Below are 13,075 nucleotides of genomic sequence, written 5' to 3'. Positions count from 1 at the left end.
ACTGAATTATGGGTATACAGGTTCCCAGACAGACCCACTGTCACTACTGGTCAAGGAATCAATATCCCTGGACCTCACCATCTCCCTGGATGACACCTTCTTGACCCCCCTTAAGACTGCAGAAAAATTTTCCACAGCACACTGGCCAGTCCTGGAATACCCCGAACCTGGTCCCCCTGTCACTTCAATAAAGCAAATAAAAGAAGAATCTGCCATTAATCATAACCAATGGCACTGCTTTCAGCTGTGGATCCAGGCCTTGGTGCTAGCCCCACTGAGCCACTGAAGCTAGCCCCTGCTAGGCCTCCGCCCCAACACCAAGCGACCGCTCCTGCTCATTCAGAACTCTCCCCGCCAAATCTTTCCTATCGCCATCTAACCTTGGGCTGTACCTCTCCTGACCTCAATGCTGCGAACTAAAGCCTAATATTTTAGCCTATACTACAGAATCTGCTGCCAAACCCTCACTTGGCACAGGCACATCCAAGCTGGGCCGGTGCTATGGGTGTGCTTAGGGGTGGACTGCACCCCCAGTTGACTCCTTATATCCCGATGTCTACATAGTATTTATTATGTTTTTTAAGATATGACGTTTTGTGCCCCGCCATGGATTGTAAGTGTGCCCCTCTGTATTTTCTCCAGGCACCGAGCCTGCATCAGGGCCTCGAGCACGCCGCTGTCACGTTGCCCCCCCCCGGCGGGGGTGGCGGCCTGCCGACCGGGGGACTTACGCTGCTGTTGGGGCTGAACTCCAGGCTGAGGACGTGCACCTCGCCCCCGTCTCTGGCGTAGCTGCTCCAGCAGCCGGGCGACACGTCCTGGACCACACGGATCCACTCGTTCCGGTTATTCTCCACCTCCAGGGGCTCGCAGATCATCTGGGATACTAACAGGGACACAGGGAGGGTAAGACCAGTAAGTAAGTAAGTCACTTGTAAGTCGCTTTGGATAAAAGCATCTGCCGAATCAGTAAGTGCAAATGTAAACGTGACATTAAGAACAACCCATATTACAGGCAGAGGTGTTTCTAATAAAGGTGTTTCTGTTAGCAAATAAAACCCAGGAATATGTTTCAGCTGGACAGACTGTACAGTACTGTGCCGAGCATTTTACTGGCAGCTGGTGAGCTACAAATTGGGGATGCAGAGAATTTCCCTTTATTTGATTATTAAAACTACAGACTTTCTGATATATTTTTTTTTTAACGATTAACAAGCAGCCCTATTTGTTATGCATAATTTACAAAGCAGAGAAATTTAAATAAGGCCAATTAGCAGCTGATTTTTTTTTTCCTGATTGCATCTGTGATATGTTTAGCTTTGAGCGTTTAAAATTTTAGATTAAACATAAAAAAACACTTCAAATAGGAAGAAATCACTGATCTATTTCTTGTCACAATGGTTTTGTGTAAATATATCTCTTTGTCATAATTAAAATTTCCCAGGTGTACAACGGGTCTAATACATTAGGCACAATATTAGTAAAAAGGAATCAGTTGGTGATGGGTGAGCCTAGCTCAGCTTCACAAGCTTGTTACATACATCTACAATCAAAAGCACATTGAGACGTTTTACCAGTTTCAAGGTAAGCTCACTGTTGCCTCTGCTTGCTCATAGTACACCACAGAAATTGCTACATATAAAGCTTGTAAGGTACACTCACTCACAAAAATAATTCCTAAAGTTCATTCTCAAGGACTTTGAAAGAAAACATCAGTAAATTTATTCAGCTTATTCACCCACTTAGCTTTAACTGACAATTGTTTTAGTCAGAGTAAGGCCCAAGGTTCCATTTGCATAGCACCCCGGCTCCCCTTTACAAGCATAAAAATTCTCTTGAAGAGTAAATATTCACTAAAATTAAAAACTTGTCATAAACAAGGAATTTACACTAGATGTGAAGTGAGCTATGCTTCACTGTGGCCAGGGTGTTCATCATCCATACAAGCACTGCAAGTACACCTGGCATAGGTCTCTTGCATAGGCCTATTGCATTCTGAACATGGCTCAAGAGGACCAAACAGAAGCATATCCTTGTGAGCACGTTTATTGCCCTACAGAGGATTGGCAAATTAGGATGTTCTCCTTTGAGAATGCCTTCGACAAATAAACACCGCAGCCAAAGAAAGCTCTTCGCCTTTTGTCTTATTGTCTTGTTGCAGAGGAACGTTCCAAAAAAATAAAAAGGGCCCAGCAGAGCTCCCGTTTTCCACAGGGGAAGGAGGCGGTTACCACTGCCGCTGTGAGCAGGGGCATAATCAACGTTCAGAAACAACAAATCATGACAGACAGGAACATGCCTTCAGTTCATTTGGAGTCCCATTGTCAGACACAGCTTTAAAGTCAAAGGGGGAGTTTCCCACTGAATCAGTGCTTAGTCAGGGAGACACAAGCACTGTTAATTTACAGCCTCTGTGTGTTCAAAACATGCGCTGGGGGTGGGGGGGCAGCCCTCTTAGTAGGAGTACTGTTGAAATAATTTATTTTCTTTATTTGGCTCCTTTTTTTTTGTCGCCCCCACCCCCCTCCCCACTCGGGGAGTATCCTGTTGGTGGTCAATAAATATTTCCCAAGAAGTCCTTCCTCAGGAAGAGGGGGTCAGGTGTCATTTCCTACCAGTCTCCAGCCCGGCCCGATCCCTGCCCCGTCCGATTTCAGGCTGGCGAAAGATGGCCACTCTGATTGGCTCTTTATCTGCTGAGCGTGGCGTCACGGGGGGCCCGGCGTCAGTGCAGAGGCGCAACAGCATTCGGGCTGGATGCACCGCTGGCTGGCCTAGTCTCCGCGGCATCAGACAGTCTGTCTCCCCAAACACGTCTCGATGCTAATCTGAGATTATCACTCCGCAGATTAACCCTGTTATTATCCCCTCCACAGGACAAACAAACTCTGGGATATTAAGCAGGGTGTGATATCAGACAAAGGCTCTCTGATAAAAAACTAAGCAACCCCAGGGCAAGATTGCAGTTGGCAAATAAACCCTACACGAGCCAATGTTTTGGTTTACGGCAGGTGCATCTGCCTTCATCATTTACTTTCAGATACTCGCAGAACATTTTTTTCAGCAATATTCATATGAATTTCAAGATCCAATTAGACACACATGTTAAACAACAAGTGAAATCAACCAATGACATTTTTAGAAACCACTCTTTAACAGAGTTTAGGAAATATAAAATCAAATGGTTTGTAAAACAAAATGGTTAGGCCATTAAGGAAAGGGTTGTAAACCATGTGACATCCATGTAGTACTCTTGGATTCATTCACATATGAATCCATCTGATAATAAAATGTAAATCAAGGGCCTCCTTCAAACATGCTAGGTCCCCAGAGTGGAACTTGAATTCAAAATATTCACATTTACATTTATTCATTTAGCAGACGCTTTTATCCAAAGCGACTTACATAGGTTACAGTTCTTTACAATGTTATCCATTGATACAGCTGGATATTTACTGGATATTCACAGTGCTTGAAATAATATTCACCATTGAGCACAGATGTATTAAACTTCATGTGATCATTTTACACTCATACTGTATGTGCTTACATTAAGCAAGCACATGTATACGCATAAGCATTCTACAGAAGCCGTGTACACCGCAGAGTACACACATGAAAACACTGAAAGAGGATTCAAAAAGGAGTGAATATCAGCAAAAGTATCCATACTGCTTAAAAATTCAAATATGCAATGAATATATTGCTAGAGGATATGGCTAACACTGAAGTTACATGATAATTAATGTTACTAGTGGGAAGTGTAAAATTACACTCGGATGAGTGACATACTTCACTTTAAAAGTGACTTACAATTATGTAATCCTGGCAGTGCTCAGTGACCAAAGCAATACACAGACCATATATACAGCTATATACAGACCAGCGAAATATCATTTCCATTTTCTCAGCATGCAGAAGCATTTATGTTATGTTAAGGATCCCATCCTTGTGTTATAACACACTCAAGCCTTTGATTCATCTTTCTGTTCTGGCTTCCTGAAGTGACGGCAAAGACACCTTTGGGAAGCCTGCTCGTGGACCTCAAAACACAGGCTGGATAAAGTAAACAGAAACCAATGAGAGAGCGATGACCCAGTTCCCATGGTCAGCATGGCTCAGATGCAGCTGGAATTCAGAGTGAATTCACAACTCAGTTCTGTGTAAATGCCTTTCTCCATGTAAAGGCTATTGTGCAGTGTCCCGCTGTATAAATATGCGCACAAAAGATATCAGTCTCCAGTCATCACCACTTTTAACTACAGCTTAGCGACTGTCTACTGAATCCTGTCAACAATAATCTTTAAGTTTTACTTACAAATAAATTTTGTGTTACTTTTTCAATGCAAACACACTGGTTTCTCACCCACTTTGGAGATTGCTGAACGCAACTATGTTTGTCGAGGAAAAAGAACAGCACAGAATTTATCTGTGACTCAGCACTGAGGTTAAATGTTGATTGAACCCACGGGTACATCACACTGCTTCTTATTCTCCACATTATCAGTGCAGTCAGCTGCCCTGCAGCCCTCCTGTGGTGTACTGCGGGGACGAAAACACCGATCCACAGGCCGTGTCCGTTTAGACATTAGCTTGAGGAAATCAGATTTGTTTCTTTTTGTTCTGCAGGGCAGCATTTGGATCACCTAGCCCCGGGGTTCAGTGTTGCAATGCAGCCTGGGAAAAAAATTTCCCTTACTGAGAGGCAGTTGTATTTGTCGACCGGGCCGTGTACCCTGGTCTGCTCCACAACTTCCTGTCTACAATGGCAACAGGAAATGCCCTGTTTAGACGTCGCGCTGATGACAGTGGGTACCTGCATGGGACAGCAACACTGTCACCATCATTGAGGGGGAAAAAAAACATTTAACATGCATATGTGTGTGTGTGTGTGTGTCTGTATCTGTACTGGTGTCCATGCATAAATGTGGTGTGTTTGTGGTGTGTGTCAGATAACCATATGTGTTTCTCTCTATGCATGAGTGTGTACTCTGTGTGTGTGTGTCTGTGTGTGTGTGGGTGTGCTGGGCCAGGTGATAGATAAAAGAAATCTCAGCCACCTGAGAATCACAGAGCTCACAATATCATGCATGAGAAGCCAAGCCTCCCATCACACTCACCACGCGGAGAGACCCGGAAATACCGAGGACCTCACTAAGCAGTTCTGCGTTAAATGAGCTATGAGGCCCGCTGGATTCCCCTTGTCTTTATCAATTCCTATCAGGCCCTTCAATTTTCTTTTCCATGAGAGAGAACGTTTATGCCGAGAAGTGGCTCCCGGGCCCTCGCTACGTATTCACGAGTGAAAACGCAAAGAAGGTGACTCTCGGTTCACATCGTGGGTCTCTATCATCACAGCCGTGATTATCTCATTAAGTAGGTCCTTCAATGCATTCTCCAGAGTAGCTCCCTAGAAAGCTAATGCCCTGTTTTTTTTTTCTTCCGCTGTCCCCCTTTTTTTTTCCTTGTAAGTGCATGCAGTGATATCTGTCTTAGAGCGCTCACTTTGCCCCCTCACATTGTTCTGTTTAACCTCTCGACCTGACACTGAGCCAACACAAACGTTTGAAGGAGAAGTCATCACCAAACCGTTCTCCGGGGGGTGGGGGGGGGGGGGGGGGGGGGGGGGGGGGCAGATGAGTGGATCACGTTGAAATTGCACAATCCCGAAAAGCACACAAAGACTCCCCTCTGACATCATACAGCAAATCCAAACTCCCTCGCTCTGTGTTAAGTCTGAAATGAGATGTGGAATTAAGGAGTTTGTAAAATTCCGAAGCCTTGCATCTGAGTGGATGGACCAATCTCAGTTCTGATTGGACAGGTTCTTGGTCAGATTTACTTTATCTGAGCATTTTCTACCACAATCAATGTTGTTCACAAGCTCCATTTAAAATGCCACATTTAAACACAGTGTTGGTGTTTATTTCATTTCCTGTATCAAAACTTAACAAACGTCAACCAAAAACAGATATTCACTGTACCTAACTCTCCATGATGCAGTACCTAACCTAACTTTTTTGCAGAAAAGTAAGAAAATCAAACATTTACATTTATCTAAGTACAATCTTACACCATGCAACCACTTCCTGTTTCAAAATTTTAAAAAGAGCAATGTCAGGCCAGCACATATTCTTCGTCAGCAGTATGAAGACCTTTGCCGTAAATACATTTCTGAGAACTGACTGTAGAGTTAATATTTTTATGAAACCTCCCTGAACTACAATGAGGCATTTCCTGCAGAGGGGGGCTTCCTTTATTGAGTTCTCTCTCAGAAAAAAAGGAGCTTGATTTTAGTAGCCTTCTATCAATGGCCTTGCAAATTCATGGCCTGCTAATGTAAGCATTTTCTGGGTACTTGCGTTTGAGGTAAACACTTTTTTTTTCCTCACTATTTTTGACTCCCAGGTTCAAAATAACTTTAAGGAAGCACATTCTTCTCTCTCTTTCCTCTGATTGGCTATTCTCTGCTGCCATGACAAATACAGCGTGTTCAGCAAAAAAACCCTAAACCCTGTTTAGATTATTAATGGCGTGTTCATGAGAAAGAAAAATTATCCGCACGAGCGATTGTCGGTACCATGCACTCCACAGCCCAGCTCATGACTCAATTCTGCTGTCCTACACACAACACATTACATTTTGCTTAGCTGAAGCTTTCATCCAGAGCAATTTACATAGTTTACACTTAATCCAATTATGTAGCTGGTTATTTTGCTGATGCCCAAGGCAACTGCATAGGGGTATGACAGCACTGCCCTACCTGGGAGTTCAAGGGCCTTTGTTTGCAAGCCCTCCTCCTTTGCCAGTACACCACACACTGACCTTGGGCCTCAGAGCGGCACAGGGTTCGAAACACACTGCAAGGCGTCCAGAGGGAGGAGCCGGCATCGCGGTCACAGTGAGGCTGGATAAACTGTTTGTGTCCCGGGTTAGGGCGGAGCAACGGGAGGGCGGGGGGCAGTTGGTGGTGGTGGGGTTGGGGGGGGGGGGGGGGGGGGGGGGGGTTCAGCTCCACACACCTATTGTCCCGCGGTTTCCTTGGCAGCAGACTGAGGTCTAACCATCCAGCGGAAGGTAAACAAGCCCTTATCAGAGTCCTGCAGAGGCCTGTGGTGTCCCCTGGTCTCTGACCCAGCTATGCCACCTCTCTCCCGTACCGAACATCGCCACAATTTCGCTAATAATAATAATAATAATAATGATAATAATAATCACTTACCATCAAAAAGGAGGTCTACACACTCATTTTGGTTCAGTTCACATCACAGCGGTCCAGAGTCAGATGCCATTCAAGATTGCTTGTAATTGCATCTCTTTACAACCTCAGAAATCTCATTTTTTTTAGAAATCGCATTTGGTCGGAAATGACAGCTATCCATGGTGTAACACCCCTTCCCCGTGCCACCCTGTTTGTCTCTCCCAGACAAGCGTCTCCGAATTTGTCTTAATGCCATCTCAGATCGTATCCCTGTAGCAGTGTCTGATTGCTCTGTGAGCCCACTCCTTTCATTTAGTCTAATAAAATATGCTGCTTTACAAGGGTTTGCACGTCTTTTAGGCAAGCAGTCGTAACGTTGAAAAAAAAAATTAATCAGTGAGTACCAGAGAGTACCTGCCTCGTCACCAAAGAATGTACTGTATATATGTACAATGTCCACCGGAGGGAAATTATCTGAGGATTAATTACTGATGAGCACACCCTACAGAAGTGTGAATATGAATAAGGATCAGGAGAGATATTGTGCGCTCACACGCCCACATCTCTTTCTCTGGCACATAATCCCTGTCGGTCTGGCTTGGTTGTCTTAATGCCTCCTAACTCGCTGAAAGCTGAGACCAGGCGAGGAGTGAAAGTTGATTTGCTGTGATTGGTTGGTGGGGGGGGCTGGAGCTCCAGGGGGGGCTTAGCGCTCCCTGCAGGCCGCACAGCCCGGGCACCGAGGGGCCGCTGGAGATAAGGCCGCAAAACTCTGCGCGCTTATCTACGCAGACGACGGCAGCCCCCTGGCACGGACACGGGAGGGCTGCGTTTGGCGGGCAGTTTTATCTTGGCCCGCCGCTAATGAGCCGTTCAGGGCCCATGCCACCAGCGGCCTGCCTGGGGGACCCGGGCACACCGCTGGGGGGGTCTGTGTGGGCACTACCCTGCACCTAATTGGAGTGGAGGAACTGCGCAGCCTAACTGCGAGGACTGTGTTCTGCACGGACTTGTGGGAGGACTAGCAGAGTGAGACTAAGACAGTGGTCAGTCCCAGAGAGACACAGACCAACAAGTTTTTACAGATGACCCTCAAACGTCAAACCCGACAAACCCGAGTAAGTAATAACCACCTGAACCTTGGAACAAAAGCCAGATTGTATCACCTTCTTAAGCAGACATCCTTACCAACAGGGACCTGCATAACTAACTAGTTTTACTGAAACAGTTTAAGTTTGCCATCTCGCTCAAGGTTACAAACCCCAGCTCGTAACCAGTACTCCACACTGCTGCATTTGACCTTCATGTGTCAGATCTAATGTGCTCTCTCTCCTGTTGGGAATTCCCTGTGAAATGTTTTTTAATGATAGACGGGTAATGACTCTTATGTCTCATCCCACCGGCACACAGACAGATAACATCAACATCTGTCTCCACAGACTGAGTGATAAGCAGCCAAGCCTCACCTCAGGATCCATAACATATTTTTGTAATAACAACGTCCCCCACGTAATCGTGTTTATCGATGTTTTAGATGGGGCGCTTTTTAACATCACCTTTTATCTCACAAAATAAACAGCTTTCATCCAGGAATGTATTATTCACGAGTAGGGGGGGGTGGGGGAATGGGGGTCGGGGGTGGGGGGATGTGGTTTGTCTTTGTAGGACAGACGGCATTGCCACGTTCGATGCCCCCCCCCCCCCCCCCCCCCCCCCCCCCCCCCTGGCGTGACTGAGTGAGGAGAGCGCCATGGTCAGCGTAGCTACTAAAAAAGGAAAAGAGTCAGAGAATGGATTGTTAATTGCCGCGGCGAGATAGAAATCGGTCTCCAAGGGCGACAAGTGGTCGCGTCTGTGGGTCTCCCTGCCACCCTGTCTCGGCACGGGAGCGAGTGGAAGTGGTTTATTTAGACTCCACACGCCATTTTTAACAGAGGCGGATTTTTTTTTTCTGTTTGTTTTTTCCTTTTCGGACCTTCTAAGAGTCCGTCTGTCATCTCTCAGACTTTATGCCCCCCCCCATGCCTCCCTCCCTCTCCCTCCCTCCCTCTCCTTCTCTCTCTCTTTCCCTCTCTCTATCGGACTCCAGCGTTCTCAGATGGTTATATAATGCACACCCCCTCCAACAGTGCTTCCTGAGGATGTAGGTCCTTGTGGCTCCCCTGCTTAACCACCCCCCCCCCCACCCCCCCCAACCCTCGTCCAGACTTGACTTCCCTCAAGGCCCCCTTCAGGCTCCTCTCCCTCCCTTTCAAGCTCTTGCTAATCGCTTTTGTACTTTTCCTTCTGCCCGTGGACCCAGGGGTGGTGGTGCTCGTTAGGGGGGGTCAGGGGGTCTGGGGGGCGCAGTTGTGGGCAGGGGTGTTTAGAAAGAAGCTGGAGCTCATTGGTGGCCACAACAGTAAGGCAGCAGCATGCTGACACCGGGTGCCACTGCTGGGAAGCAATGATTCTTATGCCGGGCACCGCCAGAACAATCCGAAAGGTCCACGGGTGTATCTCTCCCAGCCATCAGTAAACTAGGCCTACACTTCAATTATGACTGTGGAGACTAATATATTTTCTAATATATTCACTTTTTTATCTGAATAGATATGATAAATGAATATAGATGAATTTAGCACAGCTCAGCAGTCACCAAGATTAATCTTTGAATAACTCTTGCATTTATCTAGTTCTAGTTTATCTCGTCGAAATTAAGAAAAGATATTCACTGAGTCCAGTTTGTCATCTGTTTTTTTTTTTTTAGGAAAAATGTGGAATAGGCTACAAAAAAATCTGCACAGCATAGCAACCAGGAGCTCAGTTACAGTGTGCTGAGACATCAGAATGTTTGCTACAATGAGAGGTTCTTCATTATTACATTATCAGAGCAGGTAAAATTAACCTACAGACCTTTCACAATCCTGGCGATAGTGTTGGACTACCTGAACGTGAAAAGAACAATTCAGAACCCTTTCAAATACATGGCATTCTACAGTCTCTCAAAGGAGATCTTCGGGTTTAAAGGAACGTTGACTCTTAAAAGAAAACTTATTGCCGATGTAAAGCACTTGGTTAAGGTGTCTTTGTCGGTAAAAGCAGAAACACAGACAACGTTTAGTATGTATTTAACCACTGCCCCTAATAAAAACACCTGAGAAAATATATAATCTAAAACTGACCACGAAAACAAAGTCTCTCAGCAGGAGATTCTCTCTAATCCCTTCCAAAACCCTTCCAATCCCCCTCCTAACTTTACGCACACCTGTCCGCTGACGGAGCGCCGTCTCATTGGTTGACGGTTGTCTCACCTGAGGTCGCGACGTTGAGTAGCAGCAGAAGCGCAACAATGCTGGGTCTCTCCATCTCGTTGGCGTGGCGGGAGGTCTGCGCAAGGTGTTCGTTCTAGCCGGTGTCAAGATGCTCAGGGAGCAGGCGAGATGTCCAGGGCGAAAGGCAGTGTGACAATGACCGTGGAAGTCGTTCCGTTTGTGAGGCGTAGCTACGCAAATCCAGCCTTGATACGTCTTGGGTAACTGTGGGAGGAGGCGCGCATATATGATAGTCTGAATTATGCAAGTGTTGATTTTTTTTTTTTCTCAAACAAATTTAAATTTGTTTACGCCCCCTTCCTCCATGCCCTCTGGACTGTGGAACAATCTGCTCGTAGGCTACTGACTAGATAACATTTTGTTCTTTCTGCCACTCCAGAGTATGCGTAAAGGGCTATACACAATAACTGAACGCTTTTGTCTAAGCAAAGTGCTTGTATTCTTCTTACGAACTGCTATCTTCTTAATTATAATCAGAATCTTAGGTCAACACTTTATTACAACTAACAGCCAAGATCAGAGGCAATATGAAATTTAGCAATCATAAACCAATTTACCGCCAAAAGTAGAGACTGGCCAAGCACAGACTGCACTCTAAGCGGAACAACCAATTATAGTGACGGGGTCGTAAGTACTTGTAAGTACCAAATTTAGAACCACTGGTTTCTGATTTCATTCTTTTCCATTCTCTCTTCATTTCTGATGAGATGGGATGTAATGTAATGTAATCTCATGTCGCCTTATAAACTGCCAAAACGTTCACATCCAAAGTACTGGGAAGTAGACAGAGCAGAAGTTAACTACAGAACTGCACTCTGCCTTCGCTACCCATAGTGACATTACAAAGACGTCGAATGTTTTGCATTCCTTTAATATTTGAGAACAAATGTATTCTAACCAAATGCGTGTAAATTTCATTCTGTGGGATTATTAAGGTCATTTTGTCATTATTATTGTCTTCGTGCGAAGGCTGCGTTTTATTCACACAGTTTTAACCTTTCACATCTCGTAATATTTTACCTTATCACGTGAGACATAAAGGGAAGTTAAATATAGTTCAATTTATATATCTCCATGTAAAAATTATGTCAAAAGTACTCCTATAAACTGCATTTCTATAGTTCCTTGTCTTAGTCAGAAAAGAGAACATGTTTCATGTAATTTCATTATAATGAATAACCCGCCAGAAAAATAGGCCTACTTTATAAATTAGCTGTCAATAATGATGTAGTTGTATTCGCACAATGCTATTCTTCGATGCCATGCTATGCGCTAGGAACGCAGGGGTTATTCGTTGGTCAACAAGTTTTGGCCGACTCTCTCCGGAAACCGCACGGCGTCGTTTTCTTTAAATAATATTACAATGAAGAAATCTGATAAGCCGCGGAGCCTGTTCTTGTTACATTGATTAATATAGCGGGGGGAAAGGGACTCTGTAAGCTATTTATCAGCCAAAGTAAAAAGTAACGTTCTTTTCAAAACCCTGAATTTAGGTTAATATTATTCGAATATTGTTATGGACACATAATTCATGCAGCTATAACACTATTCTCATATCTGTAAAGAGAACAGTCTTACGTGAGAACACATTTCTTTGCATCTACTTACAAGCTCTTGATTTCTTTATAGACTAACTCCGATAGACACATCTTAAGTGTTTCAAAATAAATACGCTAGAATCCGACTTGTTTCTTAACAGCACCTTGTAGAAAATACAGCAAATATGTGATTTTAGAGATACATAACATGTGTTTCGTTCTCTCAACTTTTACAATAGTCTGTATTTTGGCAGATAACGAATTGGGTTTCAAAATTAAAATTAAACTCTCAGACTAGTTCCCCACAAAACAGAATTAGAAAAAAAATCCAAGTGCTTCCAGACCTTCCATTGAACCAACCGCAACCAAAGTCCGCAACACACCGCAAAAGCGGTATCACTGATCCACTGAATAAAAGTTCTGTAAGTTATTAGTGTGTTCAAATATTCACGGTCATTACACAGTAAAAACGTGATACTTACATATTTAAGCAGAACGACCCAGCTTTATAGTTTGTAAATCCACGCACACAGAGGCAGCGGACAGTCCAGAGAACTTCCACAAAGTTTCTGAATTGACTGAGCGACCGCAGACTGACTTTTTGTACCACTCCCACTGGCACGGGCAGTGGGGTTCGTCACTCAGGCGAGCAGGCGGAGAGCTGGCCAACGGGAGCCGCGCGTTCCACCGAATGGGAGGCACAGTGATGTCCGGTACTCGACTCTGAATACCTCCAGAGGTAAGTGAGATGAATCAATGGTTATTTGAGTCATTTTGCATGATATCATAAGATGATTCATTTAACATTCTGAATAACTCACACAATAGCTCACGTAGTAATGGTAATAATAGGAACAGGACTACTAGTAGTATTAACACAGTAATAATAGTAGGAATATCCCACGATTACTTCGAACAGTTTTGCTTGGTAGTTACTAGACGAATAGGGACATTAGCGTGTTAACGGCTCGGGAAAGACGTTACTTAAAAATCGATTTTGTTTGTACCATACAATGCCCTCT

At 44.6% G+C, this 13,075-nt stretch overlaps 1 protein-coding gene across 1 annotated transcript in view; it reads right to left on the bottom strand.

Annotated features, from left to right (window-relative positions):
* eng (endoglin) overlaps positions 1-12,632 on the bottom strand; it is a 34,723-nt gene extending 22,091 nt beyond the window's left edge. Inside the window, exons 1-3 of the mRNA XM_036529579.1 lie at positions 12,536-12,632; positions 10,495-10,719; positions 732-886 (exon numbers count right to left, since the gene is read on the bottom strand). Coding sequence (XP_036385472.1) covers positions 732-886; positions 10,495-10,549 — 210 coding nt within the window. The 5' untranslated portion in view covers positions 10,550-10,719; positions 12,536-12,632. The remainder of the gene's footprint in view (positions 1-731; positions 887-10,494; positions 10,720-12,535) is intronic.
* Between the last annotated feature and the right edge of the window lie 443 nt (positions 12,633-13,075).

This window comes from Megalops cyprinoides, chromosome 5, assembly GCF_013368585.1.
Source record: "Megalops cyprinoides isolate fMegCyp1 chromosome 5, fMegCyp1.pri, whole genome shotgun sequence".
Classification (NCBI taxonomy): Eukaryota; Metazoa; Chordata; class Actinopteri; order Elopiformes; family Megalopidae; genus Megalops; species Megalops cyprinoides.
This window is presented reverse-complemented; position numbering and strand designations above follow the sequence as displayed.